The sequence below is a fragment of the Eleginops maclovinus genome, chromosome 3, assembly GCF_036324505.1.
Source record: "Eleginops maclovinus isolate JMC-PN-2008 ecotype Puerto Natales chromosome 3, JC_Emac_rtc_rv5, whole genome shotgun sequence".
Lineage (NCBI taxonomy): Eukaryota > Metazoa > Chordata > Actinopteri > Perciformes > Eleginopidae > Eleginops > Eleginops maclovinus.
Genome location: NC_086351.1, coordinates 18,524,089 through 18,544,037, shown reverse-complemented (window position 1 = coordinate 18,544,037; position 19,949 = coordinate 18,524,089). Strand labels below are relative to the sequence as shown.

General features: G+C 41.9%; 1 protein-coding gene and 1 non-coding gene across 4 annotated transcripts; both read right to left on the bottom strand.

Moving 5' to 3' along the window:
• Nucleotides 1-420: 420 nt before the first annotated feature.
• Nucleotides 421-19,031, bottom strand: LOC134862165 (ATPase family AAA domain-containing protein 2-like). 3 transcript variants are annotated; one of them, XM_063879909.1, is made up of 30 exons: nt 18,676-19,031; nt 17,592-17,746; nt 17,121-17,176; nt 16,814-16,985; nt 16,527-16,614; nt 16,299-16,380; nt 16,004-16,177; nt 15,594-15,711; nt 15,353-15,367; nt 14,734-14,835; nt 14,225-14,333; nt 13,939-14,054; nt 13,595-13,769; nt 13,423-13,511; nt 12,807-12,966; nt 12,589-12,679; nt 12,135-12,312; nt 11,870-12,006; nt 11,591-11,702; nt 10,299-10,485; nt 9,546-9,731; nt 9,231-9,366; nt 8,361-8,557; nt 8,079-8,238; nt 7,834-7,956; nt 3,475-3,648; nt 2,538-3,257; nt 2,288-2,421; nt 1,916-2,044; nt 421-969 (listed from the first exon to the last, which is right to left on the bottom strand). In XM_063879909.1, the coding sequence occupies exons 1-30, from the start codon at nt 18,904-18,906 to the stop codon at nt 937-939; spliced, it is 4,539 nt and encodes a 1,512-aa protein (XP_063735979.1). In that variant the 5' UTR covers nt 18,907-19,031; the 3' UTR covers nt 421-936. The 3 variants fall into 3 exon arrangements, with proteins under 3 accessions (XP_063735979.1, XP_063735978.1, XP_063735980.1); XM_063879908.1 differs by having other exon boundaries at nt 16,299-16,383; nt 18,676-19,030; XM_063879910.1 differs by lacking the exon at nt 15,353-15,367 and having other exon boundaries at nt 16,299-16,383; nt 18,676-19,030.
• Nucleotides 10,114-10,248, bottom strand: LOC134862472 (small nucleolar RNA SNORA5). The gene has a single exon (XR_010165517.1). It is a non-coding gene; the product is annotated as a small nucleolar RNA SNORA5 (small nucleolar RNA).
• Nucleotides 19,032-19,949: the final 918 nt, after the last annotated feature.

Here is a 19,949-nt window from a genome sequence, read left to right as displayed (position 1 = left end):
AATTTCGGAAACAAGGACAAAAAACATAGAATTTAACCACTACTATATACTATTTACGAGGGGAATGTAGCTTTACACTTTTCAGAAAAATGATGAAACGCTATTTAAAGCAGGACCGTAAACGAATTCGTTTCCCCCACACGGCTGTCCTCACATGACCCGTCAGGGCAGCACGAGAAGCTACTTGAGGACACCGACATTGTCAAGCCTCTCAAAACAACCCAAAGCCTGTGCAAAAATAAAATACAATTGCTGCTGGTCGGGTTTGTAGGTTTAACAAAATCTAAAACGTTTTTTTTTAAAAACATGTTTATAAACCAAAGATGACCAAAAGCAGAAGATAACTTGTCCTTCCTAGGGTGTAATTTCAGCTGAACAACCATAGAAATGTAATAGGATACACAGAAAAAACCGTCAAACAAGAATTCAACACTGGGATTTATACACAAATACACACCTTGTTTATAATTCAGTAGCTATCATATACAAAATAAAGTGATTTTTTTTTGGTTTACAATGGTCTGGAACAATTTAGTATTGTACTTTTTAGACTTTAACAAAATATGCTAATGATTTGCATTATGGGAAGAGTAGAATCCAGCTTTTTTTAAGACTATTCACTTATAAAAGTTAAAATGTGTGGTCCCTGTGCACAAAACAAGACAACTCGAGAGGTATTTCAAGCAAGCAAATCATATTCCCCTACACCATAGTGGCCATGTGAATTACGATTTTGGGGACAAACACATAAAAAGACAACATCTTGAGAAAACATTTAATTAAATATAAACAAAAAAGTTAGTACAAAGATTAGGCTAATGCACAAATATAAGTGCTTGTATAATTCTATGAAAATATAACCTATGTATATTTACATAGCTAACAGGATGATGTGTGATTATTAAAACAAAAATGAATATTCTTCCTGTAGAAAAGTCAGCAGAAGTCTTCAATTTCTCGTTCCAACTCCTAATCAAAATGAGAAAGCAGGATAAGAAAAAGGATTAGAACTATTAAAGGTACTTAAGGCAAATAAAACACATACCTGCTGTATTTGCATGATGTAAATATTAGTGAAATTGTTAGCTGTTGATGGTACAAGTAAATGTGTTTGCACTCATAAAAAATAACTAGAGTATCAAAAGGCGCCTGAATGTGGGTAATATAATACCCGTTACAATTCTCAGTAACGCAGTTCAACATATTTTAACCCGAAATGATGTGGTGTTTTGTTTTTAAGAAAACACAAACATCGCAAGACATTCCGACACCAGAGGAACAACTGTGCGGGTAGAACAGTTACTCAGTACGTCTGTTTACTATTGGTTAAGAGGGCTGCAGAAACAGATTCGCGATTGAGAGCTGCAGGCTCGGAATGGAGAGCTGCAGGCTCACAATGCAGAACTGCAGGCTCGGAATGGAGAGCTGCAGGCTCAGATAAAAGAAAAACACAGTGTGTGCAGGCCAAAGCAACAGAAGGTAACTTTCTCTCTCGGTCTGCTATGCTGGTTGAACCCCGAGAAGTTCAGACTCGTTGAAGATATGCAGCCTCTGTCCTCTGTGGAATCGCCGACATGTTATTGATAACACACAGAGACGTAATGTTACCGGTATCAAATATTATTTAGCCAAGGTAAACGGAGCATACGTTTGATTTCAGCATACTGCCATAGATAGCTTTAATTAATTAGCTGCAATAAACTACATTTTAGCATTTAAAGCCCTACTTTTGCAGTTATTTTTGGTGAAATTAACTCAAAGTAACGCAAAAGTAGTGTAACGCACTACATTTCAGAGACAGTAATAACGTAATGTAACTTATTACTTTAAAAAGACAGTAATAAGTTATATGTACTGTATTACATTTTGGAACCAACTTGCCCATCACTGGTTATCAGTATGGTCCGAAACTAACCTGTATTAGTAACGTTTTGTTGTAGTCGCGTCTGTGTCTGTAGATGCTTTGGCAGAGCAGAGCATAGAGTTTCTCCAGCTTGTAAACCTCATAGCTTTCAGTCTTGGTCACTACTCTCTCCAACAGCTCCTGAAAAAATGAGTGGGAAAGCAAAAGAAAAGGCAATGAAATGCTGATTACATTTTAATTGTCAAACTTCAAAAACTCCTATGAAAAAAAGGCCTAAGAGTACAGGATGAGGGAAAGATAGTTTTATCTCATCTGTTTCTTAGGTTTCCAGTTAAGTCATGATGGAAAAAAACCTGTCTGACCAGAAACTATAAAAAGACTGAAGAAAAAAAAACATTCTGCCAACCGCAATATCTCACACACCTTTAATCTGTCTCTGTCCACCACCAAAGGAGGAGTTTCCTGTTCAAGGATCTGCAGTGCTTTCTCCACATCGACTTTCTGCTGCTGCAACACACCGTTCTTGAGAGCCCGTGTTACTCGCCTTACACCCCGCTCTGAAAAACATGCAAACAATATAATAGATGGCAATCTGCTGACACAACCAAGCTAAAACCCTGATATTGCACTTGTTATAGTATCTCTAGAAACACTACATACACTAATATCAAACCTTTGTCTGTGTCCTCCTCTCCTCTGCGAGCTGCAGAGACGTCTGTGGTTGAGGTATTTGCTGCTTCAGCCTCCATTGGTTCAGCAGGGCTGTTCTGCTCTGCCTCCTCTACAGTAACTACCTTGTTACTGTAGTCTGTCTCTGTTACAGCTCGACAATTTTCAGTCATAGTTTCGGTCAGCTTTTGGCCGTTAGTTTCGGCCCTTTCCTCTGTGTTGGATTGCCCCTGGGTGTCTCCTTCTGTCACAGTGTGGCTGTCCTTGTTAGTGTCAACGGAAGTGCTTTCATTAGTCTGATTTCCTCCCTTTAACGCTTTGTTTTCCTCAGACTGGTCGGGTTGATCTTTATCCACAGTTTCTTTTTCAATCGGGTCTTCATTTTCTGGTTTCCCTGATCCACACAGGAAAACCTTATCTTCAGCAGCCTGACTCTTCTCCTCTCTTCCCTGCTGACTGTCCTCCTCTTTCTCAGTAGGCCCAAAACTCACTTCCTGGGCTGGTGCAGGCCCCGACTCCACCATCATCTGATCCTCGTCTCCTTCAGTCCCTTTCTCACACTCCGCTGATCCCCTCTTCTCAACCTCCTCCTCTTCATCGTCTCCATCTTCCTCCTCAGACTCCAAGTGTGCATCATCTCTGGATGTGTGAGGGGAGCAGGAAGACTTCTTCTTTGCCAGAAAGCCAGAGGACCAGCGACTTTTCCGCCTTCTCTTCTTCTGGGCTGTGGAAACAATTTGGGGGGGGGGGTGAAGATTTTCTGATAGATCTTTAAATTAAATCATGTCTAAGCTTTGTATAACCCCGCCTCTTTCAAGCAAAATACTCAAACCGTTAAACTTTCTTTAGTTTATTTCTCCAAGCCGTAGCATATTTTCCCTACAAATTACAATACTAGTCAATCTCATTCATATTTAGATGTGTTTTACAGTGTTCTTTACCTGTGTTCTTAGGGGTTGTAACAGAGGAGGCACTTGTATTGAGACAGGCAGCAGCTGTGGATTGAGCCGGTTCACTTTGTGGTGTCTTTTCAGTGGTTTTGGCATCGGTAGGAGATTTGGACAGTTTGGGAAGAACGTGGTAGAAAGAGGGAGCAAACTGGACCGTGGCACAACCTGTTAAATAAGCACAATGTTTTAATGTCGTTCTTCACCTTAATGAAAGGAAATTCATTCTGAAATGAGTAAGGGACCAAAAACGGAACATAGAAGTTTAAATTCAAAGACTTGAGCTTAGAGCAGGATACATCATGACAGTTTTCAGAGAAAGTAACTTAATGTAAATCAGTCAAGTGTTTGGGTAACTAAAATGATCGTTCTGGTTAATATTTTCAATCTGGACACAAACACATGTCTGGGTGATCAAAGGGTCTAGGGCAATATTACATTTGCTTCCCTCTACATGTTTGTATGTACAGTGGGGAGAACAAGTATTTGATACAGTGCCGATTTTGCAGGTTTTCCCACTTGCAAAGCATGTAGAAGCCTGTAATTTTTTATCATAGGTACTCTTCAACTGTGAGTGACAGAATCTAAAACAAAAATCCAGAAAATCACATTGTATGATTTTTAAATAATTAATTTGCATTTTATTGCATGACATAAGTATTTGATACATCAGAAAAACAGAACTTAATATTTGGTACAGAAACCTTTGTTTGCAATTACAGAGAGCAGATGTTTCCTGTAGTTCTTGACCAAGTTTGCACACCCTGCAGCAGGGATTTCGGCCCACTCCTCCATCCAGATCCTTCAGGTTTCGGGGCTGTCGCTGGGCAATACGGACTTTCAGCTCCCTCCAAAGATTTTCTATTGGGTTCAGGTCTGGAGACTGGCTAGGACACTCCAGGACCTTGAGATGCTTCTTACAGAGCCACTCCTTAGTTGCCCTGGCTGTGTGTTTCGGGTCGTTGTCATGCTGGAAGACCCAGCCACGACCCATCTTCAATGCTCTTACTGAGCGAAGGAGGTTGTTGGCCAAGATCTCGCGATACATGGCCCCATCCATCCTCCCCTCAATACGGTGCAGTCGTCCTGTCCCCTTTGCAGAAAAGCATCCCCAAAGAATGATGTGTCCACCTCCATGCTTCACAGTTGGGATGGTGTTCTTGGGTTGTACTCATCCTTGTTCTTCCTCCAAACACGGCGAGTGGAGTTTAGACCAAAAAGCTCTATTTTTGTCTCATCAGACCACATGACCTTCTCCCATTCCTCCTCTGGATCATCCAGATCAGGGGTGCTCAACCTTTTTTGAACCAAGATCTTCTTTTAAAGTTGATAGTGTGTCGAGATCTACTAAGCCATATCGAAAGTCGTAGCGTAGCCACAATTAATTGTGCATCTATATAATAACACAATGTTCTGACACAAAGATCAAGTTTGAACAATAACAATACATTTATTGAAGTAAATGTACGTCGTTGGCCTAGGATTGGCCTGTAACAACACAACAACATACAACCCAATTAATACAATGCCTAATTTAAGTTGGAAAAGTGGTTCTCTACCTTAGTGGGACTTCTGGCACAGAGGAGGAAGCTAGTCTCTCATAGGCCGGACAGTAGGAGCTGAGTGCCAGCCGTAAGCAGGCCGCAAGGTGGTTATCAGTATTGGTTGATCTGTATTTTGACTAAATGATTTTCATATGTGAAAAGGCAGACTCACACAAATATGTTGATCCAAAAAGTGAAGTCAAATTCTTTGCAGTTTGTCTGAGGTTGGGGTACTTCTCTTTCTGCATAAGATTCCAGAATTGGACATTTGTGTCAGGTGTAGCTCTTGATTTGAGCTCAATGTCATTATTTAGTTTGAGGATCTCATTCTCAATAGCACCGCTATCCAGGTTGAAGAGTGATGCCACTTTGGACGTTATACAATCCACATCTATATTTTCCCCAAATGGAAAACTGACAACAGGCTCAATGGATGCAAAGTCAGTAAAGCGCCTGTCAAATTCTGACAACATGCTTTGCACTTGAGCATCATAACGTGCACTCTCAAGCTCCACACAGTCTTTGCCCTGAGGCTTAAGTTCTGTGTCCATGTGTGGAAAGTTCCGCAGATCTCACTGTTGCAACCTGCTTGATAGCAGCTGTAACTTGCTTTTAAAAGGTGTTCACGGAGCTGATCATGTTGATGATGTGTTTGTTCTTACCCTGCAGCTCTAGATTGAAGTTATTGAGCTTGTCAGTCAGATCAGTAAGAAAGGCTAAATCCAAGAGCCACTGACTGTCTTCTAGCTGTGCATATTCAGCATATGGTTTGAACATTTCAGACATTCTTTAATTTCGGGCAACAATTCAGAAAACCGTTCCAGAAATGTACCTCTGCTGAGCCACCTTACGTCTGTGTGCAGCAGCAGATCTGTGTGTTCTGCACCGGTCTCCTCCAGTTGCGCACGGAATAATCACGTCTGCAGACTCCTGGCCCGAACAGAACACGCAATCTTGTTGGGCACATCCATCACGTCTTTCATATTTACAATCTTCCCGCACAACCCTTGCTGGTGAATTATACAGTGGTAATTCAGGAAATCCGGGAAAGATGCTGACTGTTTGCACAATCCAATGAACCCAGCAGTACGTCCAATCATTGCTGGAGCCCCATCGGTTGTAATGGAGATGAGTTTGAAGAGGGGCAACTTGCTCAACTTGCTCTTACGAACGAATTCCATAAAAACCTGAAAAATATCTGTGCCTGTTGTGTGCCCTTTCAGAGGCAAAATAGTCAGCAGCTCTTCTTTGACACTCATATTGTCAAAAACCATTCTAATGAACACACATAGCTGAGCCACATCCACAACATCAGTGGATTCATCGAATTGCAGAGAAAAACACTCCCATGTGTCAACATCATTCCTCAATTGCTGTTCAACATCCTCCGCCATTTCCTCGCGTCGCCGTGTAACAGAATTTCTTGATAGCTGCACATCCTGAATAGCAGACACAATCTCCTTTCGATATTTAAAATCGGCAAAAAGCACATCAGCAGCTTCCATGAACGCGTCTTTCACAATCTCACCATCCTTGAAAGATTTCTTTCCTTTTGCAAGAACACGACAGACACGATAAGAAACTATGGTTGCAGCCTTACTCGTTGTATTGGGCCTGGTAAAAATGGACTGTTGTGCTGCTAGCTGACTTTTCAATTCCTTGACTTTTCGGGCGCGAAGTGGTGATTTAGCTGGGAAGTTTGTATCGTAGCTCTTGTGGACCGTCTTGAAATGCCGCTCCAGATTCCCTTTCTTTGGTAAAGCCACATTTGCATTGCAGATAAGACAGATGGACTTGGCATTCGAATACACAAAAAAATAATCCTCCTCCCACTCTGATTGAAAATGTTAAGTTTTAGATGTTTTAGCTTCACTCGCTCTAGTCAAGCTTCTCGCGCCCTTCCGAGTCGTTAGTTAGAACCTAGCAACCATACCATGCGCACGCAGATAGAAAGAAGCGCGTGAGACTTTTTCTTTGATTATGCCTGATCTACCTTACTATAGCTGTACAAATCTACACACTGCTTCAGGCGATCAGCAGTTCATTGTGCCTATTTAAGATGTTTTAAGTTGGAAGTTTTAATGTAGGCCTATTTTACACAAGAGTAGGAGGATAGCCTACACACAACATTTTCTCGCGATCGACTGGAACTGATCCCTCACCTTCCTCATGATCATTGATGCCCCACGAGGTGAGATCTTGCATGGAGCCCCAGACCGAGGGAGATTGACTGTCATCTTGAACTTCTTCCATTTTCTAATAATTGCGCCAACAGTTGTTGCCTTCTCACCAAGCTGCTTGCCTATTGTCCTGTAGCCCATCCCAGCCTTGTGCAGGTCTACAATTTTATCCCTGATGTCCTTACACAGCTATCTGGTCTTGGCCATTGTGGAGAGGTTGGAGTCTGTTTGATTGAGTGTGTGGACAGGTCTCTTTTATACAGGTAACGAGTTCAAACAGGTGCAGTTCAAACAGGTGCAGTTAATACAAGTAATGAGTGGAGAACAGGAGGGCTTCTTAAAGAAACACTAACAGGTCTGTGAGAGCCGGAATTCTTACTGGTTGGTAGGTGATCAAATACTTATGTCATGCAATAAAATGCAAATTAATTATTTAAAAATCATACAATGTGATTTTCTGGATTTTTGTTTTAGATTCCGTCTCTCACAGTTGAAGAGTACCTATGATAAAAATGACAGACTTCTACATGCTTTGTAAGTGGGAAAACCTGCAAAATCAGCATTGTATCAAATACGTGTTCTCCCCACTGTATGTATGTATGCACAAATATTCAAATACATGCACTCACCTCTTGCGTTGCGTGACACTTTGCTCTCCTCGCAAATCTTTTCGAAATCTTCATCCAGTTCATCTTTGATGATAGCATGGACGGTGTCCTTCAGAGCACATGCTCTGTGGCGGATCTGACGGTCTGGACAAAACACACGCACGACACAAATGAGCAAAATGCAACATTTATGTTCAAACAGCTGCATTATAACAGTCGTTTATTTGTTTTCTTGTGAGGATGTTTTTGCTGATCACGATGTGTACCTGAGGGGTCTCTGTCTGGGTTATATTCAAGGGCATTCTGCCAGATGAGATCCACGTCGTAGAGGAACTCCTTCACCGTCTCATACTGATGGCGGTCGATCTTAGAGAGAACTGTCGACAGGTCCATAGGCTGCTTGATCACCTCAGCATAATCCGGCACCTAAAACACGACAAAGAGGCTGCTGTGAGTGATGTAGGGAAACGGGATGGGACTGAGCACTGAATAATAAGGCTTATTATGGGAACATCGATTGTAATGAAGGATTATAAAGGAAGAGCTACCTCTTCTAAATCCACAGGCTTTGTAAAAGCCTTGAAGCGTTTGTCTTGGGACAGGCGGTTGGTGACATCACGCAGGAAGAGGCGGAGCTCCCTGAAGGTCCCTTCGTCCTGCTCTGCCAATCGCTGAGTCTCCTCTTCTGTCAGCTGACGTGGGGGAGGCGGAGGGGCGACAGGGAGCACCTCCAAAGCATTGAGCACTGAAGAAAGTGGAATGTTGACAGAGGAATACCAAGTGAAATTAACTATTAACCATAAAACTTTTGGTTTGCAGACAGCCTTCCTTTCTTCTGTGTTTACACTCCAACAACCCTCCACCTGAGCATCTTGTATCCTGATCCATTTGGGCAGGATGTTCTTTCTCAAACCTCCCACCTGTTTCCTTGTTTTGCCAACCTTTACATTTGTCCATCCATGGAAGGTTTAATGAACATTTTTCAGGTGTTTTTCTAAACAAGCAAATCAGTCACAGCGATGGCTGTAGTGTAGCCAATAAGTGTATGACATCATCATTAAAATACGACATAAAGTTCATGTTAAATACAACAAAAACCTGATTAATGCTATTCTAGTCCTCAGCTTGGTTGGGACTTAAACTTACTTTAACTACAGATCACTCCAATCAACAACACAACTGTACCTCTCTGCATTGCTGCATGTGTGTTATTTTATTCAGCTTTTAAATATTATGTCGTTTTTAACATTTAGGTAGAGACTCTAAATAAGCCCAGTAGGTTCTTTGCCTCTTCCTGCACGGTCTATCATTTGTTTTCCGTTATGTTGTGTATTTTTCGATTATGCAAAACCATTAAATTAATTAAAAATGAATCAAATAAACTGTCTTTCATAACTTAACTCGAATGTATTCCTCACCAGCTTTCTTTTTTGAAGCCGGGGCCTTGCACGCCTGATTGAGGATTAGTTCCTTAAAGAAGTTTCTCCTTTCTCTGCTGGTGGGCACCTGGACATGGAAAATCTCCCCGTACTCCATCCGGAACAACTCCTTTACCTGAGACAAGAACAGAAGGAAAAACAGCAGAAGTGTGGATGAGTGTGGTCAGTGGTAGAAAAATCTTCTGTAGAGAGAAAATGATACGCATTGACATCTTGTTTTCCCTCCACAACTATTTCCTTTAATGTTTCCTCCTGTTCCAGTGCTCTCAGTCTACAGGGCTTCCCTCCTCTTACCTCCACACTTAGTTGGTCATATTGCAGGTTGCACGTAGCAAGGAGCAGTATAGGAGCGAAGGCGGGGATGGAGCTGAGCAGGCTGAGGAAGGTGGCTCTTAAAGCTGGGCTCACAGTTTCCCACCACTGTCCGATGTGAGGGATGTACAGGATGCTGGGAGATGTCCGCTTTGCTTCTACAAAGATCTGCAGGAAAATAGACAAACAAAGATTCATTGATGATATTTATATTTACATAAACTGGATATAAAACAACAGATGTCCAAAAACATTGGCACTTACACAGAACAGTGGCAAATTCATGACAAATATGACAGGATGGTAAAGGCTAAATTCAGACATCAAAATGTATCATGAGGATATAGAATAGAACAGTTCACCATTTTAATAATTATAATTAATATTATTTTTAGGCAATAAGTGATTTTAGGAAAGTAAAAATAATAAAACAGTCCTGGTAACGGCCTCTCTTTATTTCACTATAAAACGTGGGTCATATTTAATGAGCAACTCCCAGACAGCTCTTCTGGTAATGTGACAGCCAACAACATGGCTCTTTCATACAAGTATCTGTGAGTAGTACATATTTATCCCCACAGCCCATTTGTAAAGGAGGCGGGGCCCATGAACTACAGTCACTGTTGCAGCCATTTTGGCCAGTGAGGTCCACTGAACAGAACACACTGAATTTGACAAAGCTGCAAAGATAAAGGGCATGCCTGAATGTTTTACTTTGCATTGTTTCACATTTACCTGAGCACAGGTCTCTTCTGGTGCAGTTGCGCTGGCTCCGAACAGCACGGCCATGTCCAGTGTGTACACGGTGAACTTCTCCAGAGCGTGGAGGACGGCAGGACCCAGGTGGGAGCTCTGCCCTGAGCCCAGCCTGCCCATCAGCAGCAGCCTGGGCCGGTAGGAGGTCGGGTGACTCCGCACACTCCTACGCACGGTGAGATGACACAGAGATGGGTTGGGTGATAGGGAACATGTCATTATTTTTTGGATGAAAGATTTGACTTGCAGCACTTTTGAAATAAAGCAAAGATAAAAAGATAACTACAAGAACCATAACAACAGGGTGAATGCCTGAGAAATATCAGCAGTATTTTGGCTTTAATGACAAAGACCTTGATTAAGAAATAATTTAAAACAAATGCATTTACAAAGACACTGATAACGGCCCTTAATAATGTGTGCCAGCAAAGTGTCACAAAGGAGGCACTGCTAGCTGTGATATCAGGGGGCATTGAGGGTAGAGCTAGAAGATGTATTTTACAAATACTGCAGTGAAATGTGTCACAATTAAGTGGTTAAAACCTGACCCCCCCCCCCCGCAACATACAATTTAAGGGTTACGAAGATGTGGGAAATCTATCCGAAGGAACAAATAACATTATCTCAGGATCCAGACAGAATATTTTCTAAAAGATGGCGCCTGTGCTGAACCTGTAAGTTTAATCTGGTTTCCTCACACCTTTGGAACCATCCCATTGTCTCAACTTCCTCATCAAGGTGTAGTCAGTGGCCTGCACATTTGCACACACACGTGAACACACATGGATGCTAGGGGTGGGAATCACCAGGGTCCCCACGTTACAATACTATGGCGATACTTAAGCCCCGATGCGATAGTATTGCGACAGGATATATTTCGATATGGCGCATTTCACATTCCTTTTCTCCGCTGACTCCATCTCTGTTTTGACTAATTTCCTGCCAATCCAACTGACTTTACCCATGGAAAAAGCTCAGCACCATCTAGTGGATTGTAAAAGCAACTGTTACCAAAAACTTTCATTTGGATTTGCAAATTGTGTATCGATTATTTTTTCTATTGGATGCCCCCCTTATTTTATTTATTCAATTCTCCATATATCTATTCTTTTCTCATGTGTTCTTTCTGTGTACTGGCTCTATAGAAAGATAGGATAAAACTGGACAAAAGTGTGAATATGTTTATACAATGAGTATGAATTAAAGAACATTCTGGAAGGATGAGGAGATAATTCCTGCTTAACTTTGCTTCCTATAAATTGTTTACAAACCTGTTGAGGTTGAAGAGCCCCTTAACAGCAGGCATCTGTCCACTAGAGCATATTTCTGCGTTCTCATCCTCACTGTACATCAGATCGTCCTCAGACAGACCACAGGCCGCATCTGGAAATAAACAGATGCATAAACACAGAGCCTAGCAGTTACTCCTGATGTCCCAGTAGGGGGTTGTAAAATGAACAATCAATAAAAGTGTATTCTCTTTAATAAAACAATTGTTAAGGCAAATGAAATGATGAAACAGAATAGGAAAAGATAAAGCAAGACTGCACCTAGCTCTCTCTTCCTCGTTAAGCCCTGCTCAGCGTGTGGGAACAGTCTGCTGACGGTGTGGAGGATGTTCTGCAGCGCGGCGCTCAGCAGAGGACGGATGGCAGGTATCAGGGCCTTGGCTGGGGACACCACAGCCCTAAGAATCACAATCAGTATCATATAAATTTTAAAAAAAGAAACATGAAGAACTAGGCACTGGAAATTAAGAACATTGTTGATAAATGTTGCAAATGGGTTTTAACTATGAAGTTAGTTTGGTTTTACCTCTGGGCAGCAGGCACCATCTTGGACATGGCCGACAAGAAGTCTTTGCTTGTGATGGCGATGGAGCTGACATCAAGCACAAGTTTCTGCGATGAGGAGTAGATTTGTGGGTAGCGCCGGCGCAGTGCACACAGGACGGACTCTGAACACACTGCCTTGATGTCTGCACCGCAATAACCTGGCACCAAGAGAGAAGTCGTAGGAGAGTTCAAATGTGTGCTAGTGTTTCCTAATCATCAAAAAAGATAGTCTTGCTTCCTAGACACAGGTTTTGTCCTGGCCTCACACTAGTGTCATTTTCAGTAGACCTTACACAGAAAGAGTATAAATGTATTTCACTCATTTTGATACCAAGTTATACCAATGCTGTTTTTTTACTTGGGAGATTTAGCATGTGTATCTTCAAGCTGTTGGACCATGGTTTTTGCACAATACAATGATACAATAAACTTACCAACACATTTATCGGCCAATTCTTCCAGAAAAGTGTCACAGGGAGGCGGAGTCCAAAGTCTGGTGTGGATCTTCAGGATGTCCTTCCTTGCCTGCCATACAAAACAAAATCCTGGATTTTTCAAGTTTTCGATGAAATCTTGGAAATCTAAAAGGACTGGGTTTTTTTTATATACTGTATATGCCAAGTGTTAAAGGGTATCAGCATAATTTCCTCACCTCTCTGTCTGGCAGGCCGAAGAGGAACTCCCTGTCGAAGCGTCCTGGTCTCCTCAGTGCTGGGTCGATGGAGTCCAGTCTGTTTGTAGCTCCGATCACAACAACCTCTCCTCTAGCATCTAATCCGTCCATTAGAGCCAACAGGGTAGACACAATGGAGCTGCAGAGACAGAAAAAGAAAGAGATTACCATTTCTAAAAAGTCAGCAATGTCTCCTGCTAACAAACAGAATACCGCAGTGAAATGATCCAGATGAATTGTGTTGGATTGTTATCACGACTACATGCTCGCAACCTGGGTCATTTCCAAGTACCTTTAAAGATCTGTAACCCCTTTTTCCTGATGTATAGAAGATCTCTTATGGAAAAATAAGGATTTAAACATACTATACCATAGTAATTATAATAAATATCCAAGCATTCATAACAATTAACTTGTTTTCTGATGGACAACAGTCGAGCTATAAACAAATGCTGATTAAGATGAATATATTCATTTTTCTTCATTTAAATTTGGCAGCCATACCTGGCAACCCACCATAAGATCAACAGATCATTTTTATTGTTTTCACTTACAGACATTTTCTGTTCAAGATAGTAACAGGGGTGCCGCTCACCTGTGGATCTGGTCCTGACGACTGGACCTGACTGGAGCCAAACCATCAATCTCATCAAAGAAGATGATGGACGGACGCATCTGGTACGCCTGGAAACAATTGGATGAGAACTCAGTTGCAGATTCTATTATCTTTAGTCCTAACACTTGATAATGTCCAAATGCAAAATTACCTGATCAAAAAGCAGTCGTAGCTGTCTCTCAGATTCTCCCACCCACTTACTGAGGCAGTCAGCTCCTTTCCTCATGAAGAAAGACACCTTTTTATCCCCTTGACTGCACTCATTAGCCAGCGCTCTGGCTACGAGGGTTTTCCCTGTGCCCGGAGGACCGTAAAACAGACAGCCCCTAAAGACACAAAGCAATAATGAGGAAGTTATTATGTTTTTGCTGCCATTACAATCCAACCAAACAAGCTTCTTATAAGAACACAGTAAGTCGGATATTGAGTCACAGAATATAAAATGAATGCTTCACCATATCATCACGTTATCTTCTCTACAAACACACTGACTACCTGGGAGGCTGTATCTTGAACCTCTCAAAGACTTCTGGGTAGAGGAGAGGGAACACCACCATCTCCTTCAGCGATGAGATGTGTCGGCTCAAACCTCCAATGCTATCAAACCGCACCTGGAGGACAAAAAGTGGGATGTGGTAAGTGGTGCTGTCCAATCATCCTTTCACCAGTGTTGTATTAGCAGGAACACAAGGAGTTGAGGAGGCTTACACGCCATGTCCCTGTTTAGAAGACTACTTTGTGCATCTCTCTTTAAATCATTTAAACTACCGATGCATCTTACCGTCTTGTCTATTTGCATGGGGTCTACATCAGCCAGGCTGGCTCCGATCTTCATCCTGTCCTTCTGGATCCCCAGCAGGTCGTCTTTCACAAGGTTCATAGGCAGACATCTGCAGGGACAGAACAAAATAATAAATCAACCTTCAGGTTCTTTTTATTGGCAGCTCTTTTTATTTAAAAATATTATCTACTTTTTTAAAAGTATTTTCTAACAAAAATAATATTAGACACATTAAGATAAAATATGTATTTTTTAAGAGGATAATGGGACCCGAGAGTAATCAAGCATAATTTAAACGTTAAAATGGTTTCTAATTATCCACCTTAACCTAAATTTGGAGATAGAAAACCCATCTCTAAAGTACTGGAAAACAGTTATGAAACTTAGATCAGCGGGTCAAGGCGGAGAAGTTTATATTTTATTTTATTTATTGTTTCTTTTGGAGTACATGGAGATTTGAATACAACAAGATAAAATGTTGTTTTGATGACACAGAGTTACGCTCTCACCTGTTGACTGACCTGCTCCTGTTCTTACTTCTCCTTCTCTGGAATTTCTCATCATCTGAAGATGAGGAAGTGGAGTCACTACTGTGGATAGCGTGTCTCCTTCTGCGAATGCAAAAGAAGCCACAACATTACCTCTCAGCCTATCAGCAGCACTATGACACCAACACATTTGTGCAACACTTGTTTGTTTTATTATTTTAACCGACTAAATGTTACTAACTCTTTATTTGGTTATGCATAAAAAACAGTGACTTATTCAACCACTTTTTAAATGACATCATCACCATGCGTGTCTAACACGTCGCCTGAACAACAAACAAGGAGGACTTCACTTACATAATTCTCCTTTGAGGTTTAATGTGATAAAAAATTAAAAGACATTCTCCAATAAAGGAAAAAATACACAAAATACCAACCAACAAAAATCAGGTTTTGAAGAATGAGCCTTTTTTGCTCAGACAATTATTAAACTCTAGTGAATTTTTACTTCAAATATACCATAACCCAAATGTGCCACACTTACCGACAATAAAAGTGCTAGCAAAGACAGACAGCACCACGAAAAACAAACTAGAAACCAACAATAAACAATAAAATGGACAAGCAGTGAGGGTCTTACCTCTCAGAACTACTCCTGAGGGTGGGATGAGGAGGATCAGAAAAAAAGAGAATAACATTTTGGGATCGATTTTACATGCGATGAAAAAACCTAACGGGTATTAGAGACAGTACAATATCTGACTAGGGTTTGGAAAGGTCATTAGTCAACCTAGTTATTTTCTGAATTCTATGGTTATCGGGTGTTATCGACAGCAGATGGTTTATTTGTTAATGGCTGATGGTAAAGCTGTCATACTAACCTGCTGGTTCTTCTGTTGTAGGGGCTCCTGGGCGCTGTGGAGCTGAATCTGAACCTGCGTCTGGTCGGAGACGAGTGTTCCACCAAGTACCTCCCGCGCTTCCTGGGCTCTCTGGGTTCTAAGAAAACAATAACAGACCTCATCAAACCACGTCAAATGCTAACAGGGGTTAAAAAAGTGCAATATTTAGTCTGGAGCTGTTGGCTCCACCATGAGGACAGCATTTCACTTCTACTCCTGGGCAAAAAGAATATACATATACAGTCATCAGTTGTTTTAAGAACTACAGTATATAACTTAGTATTAAGAATTCTAAAAGAATGGTCCATTTCCTTTCTGCTGTGCCAGCCGCTATTTGTATATTTGCAATGAAGCAATTTGAATGTTGATGTATTTGTGGCATAAATTACCATCCTGTGGGGCCTGGTAGCGAACCACAGTCTTCCGCTGTCTAAAGTCATAACGCCTCTGGTTTTCTTCTTCCTCATCCACATCCTCGCCATCCTCATCTTCTTCCTCTTCCTCCTCCTCCTCATCATCCTCTTCGTCTCCCCCCTCCTCTGCTTCCTGGTCATCCTCAACGCCTTCGGTGAATTATGAAGAAAGGGTAGAATTGTTATTTCAAACGATCCAGCTTTTGAAACTCAGTCTGCTATTCCCAGGCCATGCACCTGAGCTGGTTATTATTGAAGTAATCCATCTCACCTTCGTTCGCCTCCTTGGCGTCTGTGCTCTCCACATCTGTCCTCAGAGACCTTGTCATTCTGCCCCTGGTGTACACGCCGAGCTGCTGTGAGGAAGCAGGTCAATGCTGATTAATTCACAGTTTAGAAGCTTGTTTAAACATCATGAAAGGGAAGTTGACCTGCTGTCAACATAATACACAATGCAAAGCTTCGGAAGAAGAGTGAAATGTCCGGTGTGGGTTATTACCTCTTCTTCAGGGACTCTATCTCTGCTCCTCAGTCTGCGTCTCATCTTCTTCATGTCGTCCATCTTCTGGAGAACAGCCTCAGCAGTGCTAAGGGGCAAGTAGAGAAGAAACTTGTCAGAGGTTATTGAGTTTATCTCTAACCTTACTACTCATTAGCTCCAAATCCACACCCACAGTCCAGTGTGTACATTATCCCATGTGTTAGAAACTACTTAAGTTAACTATTCAAAATGAATCAGTGAGTTAGGAAGCAAAAAGAAGCGGGAGTGAATGTGAATGAACTCACTTGGTGATGAGGCGGTCGTAGAGCACGGACTGTTTATGGGTATCCAGTTTGTATCTGGTGATTCGGGAACTACGTCGGACTGAACCCTCCTCCTCTTCCTCCCCCTCCTGGCTCTGTAGATTAAAGCGGCTCCTCTTGGGAGTGGATGACCCCTCCACCACATCTGAAACATCTGGGGCGATGAAAACAGCTTTTATCAGATTACTAGTAGAGAGACCCTATTAAAAACGTAATTCTGCTAAAAATGTTGTGTGTGCTGTTACAATTTAAGAGCTCCAGGATACTTTATTCTAGAATTTAGAAATACCTGCTTGCTGCTTGCCACTGGATGCACTCCCCTCTCTCTGCAGCCTAGAGGATTTCCTGAACAGAAGACAGACACATACAACTCAGAACTACATTCCTCATGTAAGGTTTGTACTCCTATTTGGGTACACATTTTTTAATGTTTTAGTCGTTTTCACAAATGAATACCCCTAGTGTAGAATTGACATCAAATGTTATACGACTAGCATATATTTTAATCATTTATTGCAGAAATAAAATGTTTTTTCTGTATAAAAAGTAGGCCCGTTGGTAAGCAACCAACATTAAAAATATTTGATACAATAAATAATATTCAGGTCCCAAATAATGTAGTTGTTTTGGCATACTAGTCATAACAACAGAGACCTGTTTGCAGGGGGAAATCTCACAACATTGACTGCCAGGACAACATTTGTTTACCTTAGAGGGTTAAAAAGCTTTGATAATATCGAAGTGAGTGGGCATTTATTACCTGAGGGATCCTCCTCTAGAGTTGTCTTCAATCACAGGGGTGCTGCTCTTTGACTCCATGTCAGCAAAAGAGACCTCTAGTTTAACCCTCTGCCCTCTGGTCCTCGGAGTGTGATAGGGTCCACTTCCCTCGTCATGCTTCGAGTCAGCATGTCCCTGCCACATTAAGAGTTCAGAGTTTACAGCACAAGTACAAGGAAGGATAAATGTCTGTTTCTTTATTTAACAACTTTAATTATCATAGGCAGGGAGGAAGAACATTATTTGATTCACTTTAAGGTCTGATAAATACATGTGGCTTTTTCATTTAAATTTGGTCCGTAAAAAATAAATGAATACTGACTTGACTGTTGTGTGGCAGAGACCCACAGTCCCATGACTTTATACCTAAAAGACCTACTTTCACAGCAGAAAAAGACACATTAATTTAGTGTTGTTCTTTCACTAAAGGGTTACCACCATCTTCCATATTCAACTGAGCAACCTCTCTTCAGATACATAGTTTACACCCTTGTTTGTTGTCTCACATGTTGTGTGGTTAATGGCCTAGAAATGAAGACCTAAAAGTAAGTACTTCTACTCTCAGAATATACTTTATCAACTACTTTATGATCAACATATGTATTTTTGACTTCAAATATGTAGCAACTAGATATATCATAGGGTTTTAGAATTGAACATTGAGTAAATAAAAAAAGAATGAATGAAAATATGGCTCAACTCATCCCTCCACAATAACACATACAACATGTAGGTGATCAAACGATGTACTAATAATATTTGAATTGTTAAAGCCATGACAACACTGAACCCAAGTAACAATCAGTTATACTGTACAGTGTTTGAACATGATAGAAGCACCACATAAATCAGCTCATGATATGAGAGTTTAAGTAGTTGTTATGAGGGACTACCGGTACGAGTGCCCATTGGCAAACTGTGTCACTAGCTTTAATTGACAAGCTGGCTAGTTAGCTTAGCAGGCTAGCGAAACGAATACTGCAGAGTTATGTGAACAGACAATGGCTACAACAAATACATGGTTATATAGTTATCTAAGCAGCTGTCTGTTTGTTAGCACTCACATTCACCAAGTTGTTTTCGGGGCTGCTGAAGCTGTCATCCAGGGCCCGGGAGGACCGAGTCTGACGGGCAGACTTTCTGTTCGACGCGGGAAGCAGCGACAGAAACTCGGAGCTTGTTTCCAACTCCATCGATCTCCTGTTCGGAGTTGTTGCTATCGGCTCGGCTCCGGCACCACCACTGCTGCTGCGTAATATCACCATCTTGACGCCAAAACGACCTTTATCCAGCATGGACGACGGGTATCCAGTCGCAATACTGACTTAAAATCTCGTTTACGTTGACAGTGCCGACAACATGGCAGAGCTCACGGTTAAGATCCACCATCTGACAGACTGCTCACTAAACCCTTGATTTCTGGCGCCACAAACGTCACCAGAGGTAATGAGGACAGCGAAAAAGAGCTTCCGCCAGGGAAAATAGATCTCTGGGATGAGCGTAAGTCAAGTCAAGCTGTAAAATTTGTTTCAATTTTCAGCAATTTTACATCAACACTTTAGTCGTTTTAAATGGCCACTTATCATGAAATTCATCGCATTTTGAAGGAACTGTAGGGGTGATTTGGTTCGGGGAGAGTGAGTGTGGCGAGCAGACAGGGTCTCGGTCAGAAGACCCAAAGGGCAAGGATGCAATGAGGCCAGGAGAAGGCAGGGTTTAATGCAAGAACCAGTATTTATTTTCCCCTTTGGTCTTGATTATTTTGTGTGAGCAGGCTATTTATAGTCTCCGCCCCTTAGCTGGCAGGTGGAGTGGGATTCAGTTTGGCAGATTCACCATATTAGAAAGATAACTGAAAAAAAAGGACGAAAATCCAGGGAGTCTTTTCATAGCCGCCCCGGAATTGGGATCAATTCCTCATGAAAGAAAGACTCACTCTTCTTCCAACTCTGGAAGCACCATCAGACGACACACTGGTCTGGTGTAGGTTTGACGGCCGACCTGGACGTCAACGGACCGAACACGTCCGTCTCTACCGGCCATGACAGCTGTTACTCGACCTGTTGGCCAAGAGGCCCGCGGCAGTTGGGGGTCAAGGATCAGAACAGTCTTCCCTACTTCCAGATTCTGGACTTCCCTCAGCCACTTTCCTCTGGGTTGTAGGTTAGGCAAGTAGTCACGAATGAACCGTGTCCAGAAATGGTCCGCCAACATCTGGCTATGACGCCACTTCCTTCGCCCAAGGAGCTTGCTGTTGGCAAAGATGGCTTGTGTACGTTTTCAAAACACAACATAGGCGGAGGGATGCGTGTATAACAAGGTGTTCCGGTTGATCTTA

Excerpts from the sequence above, each read along its gene's own strand:
- LOC134862165 (XM_063879908.1), bottom strand. The coding sequence starts at position 18,906 with ATGCTGGATAAAGGTCGTTTTGGCGTCAAGATGGTGATATTACGCAGC. Across the intron at positions 9,367-9,545 it reads ATGACCAACTAAGTGTGGAG|GTAAAGGAGTTGTTCCGGAT; the intron begins GTAAGAGGAGGG and ends TTCTTGTCTCAG. Across the intron at positions 7,957-8,078 it reads CCCAGACAGAGACCCCTCAG|ACCGTCAGATCCGCCACAGA; the intron begins GTACACATCGTG and ends TGTTTTGTCCAG.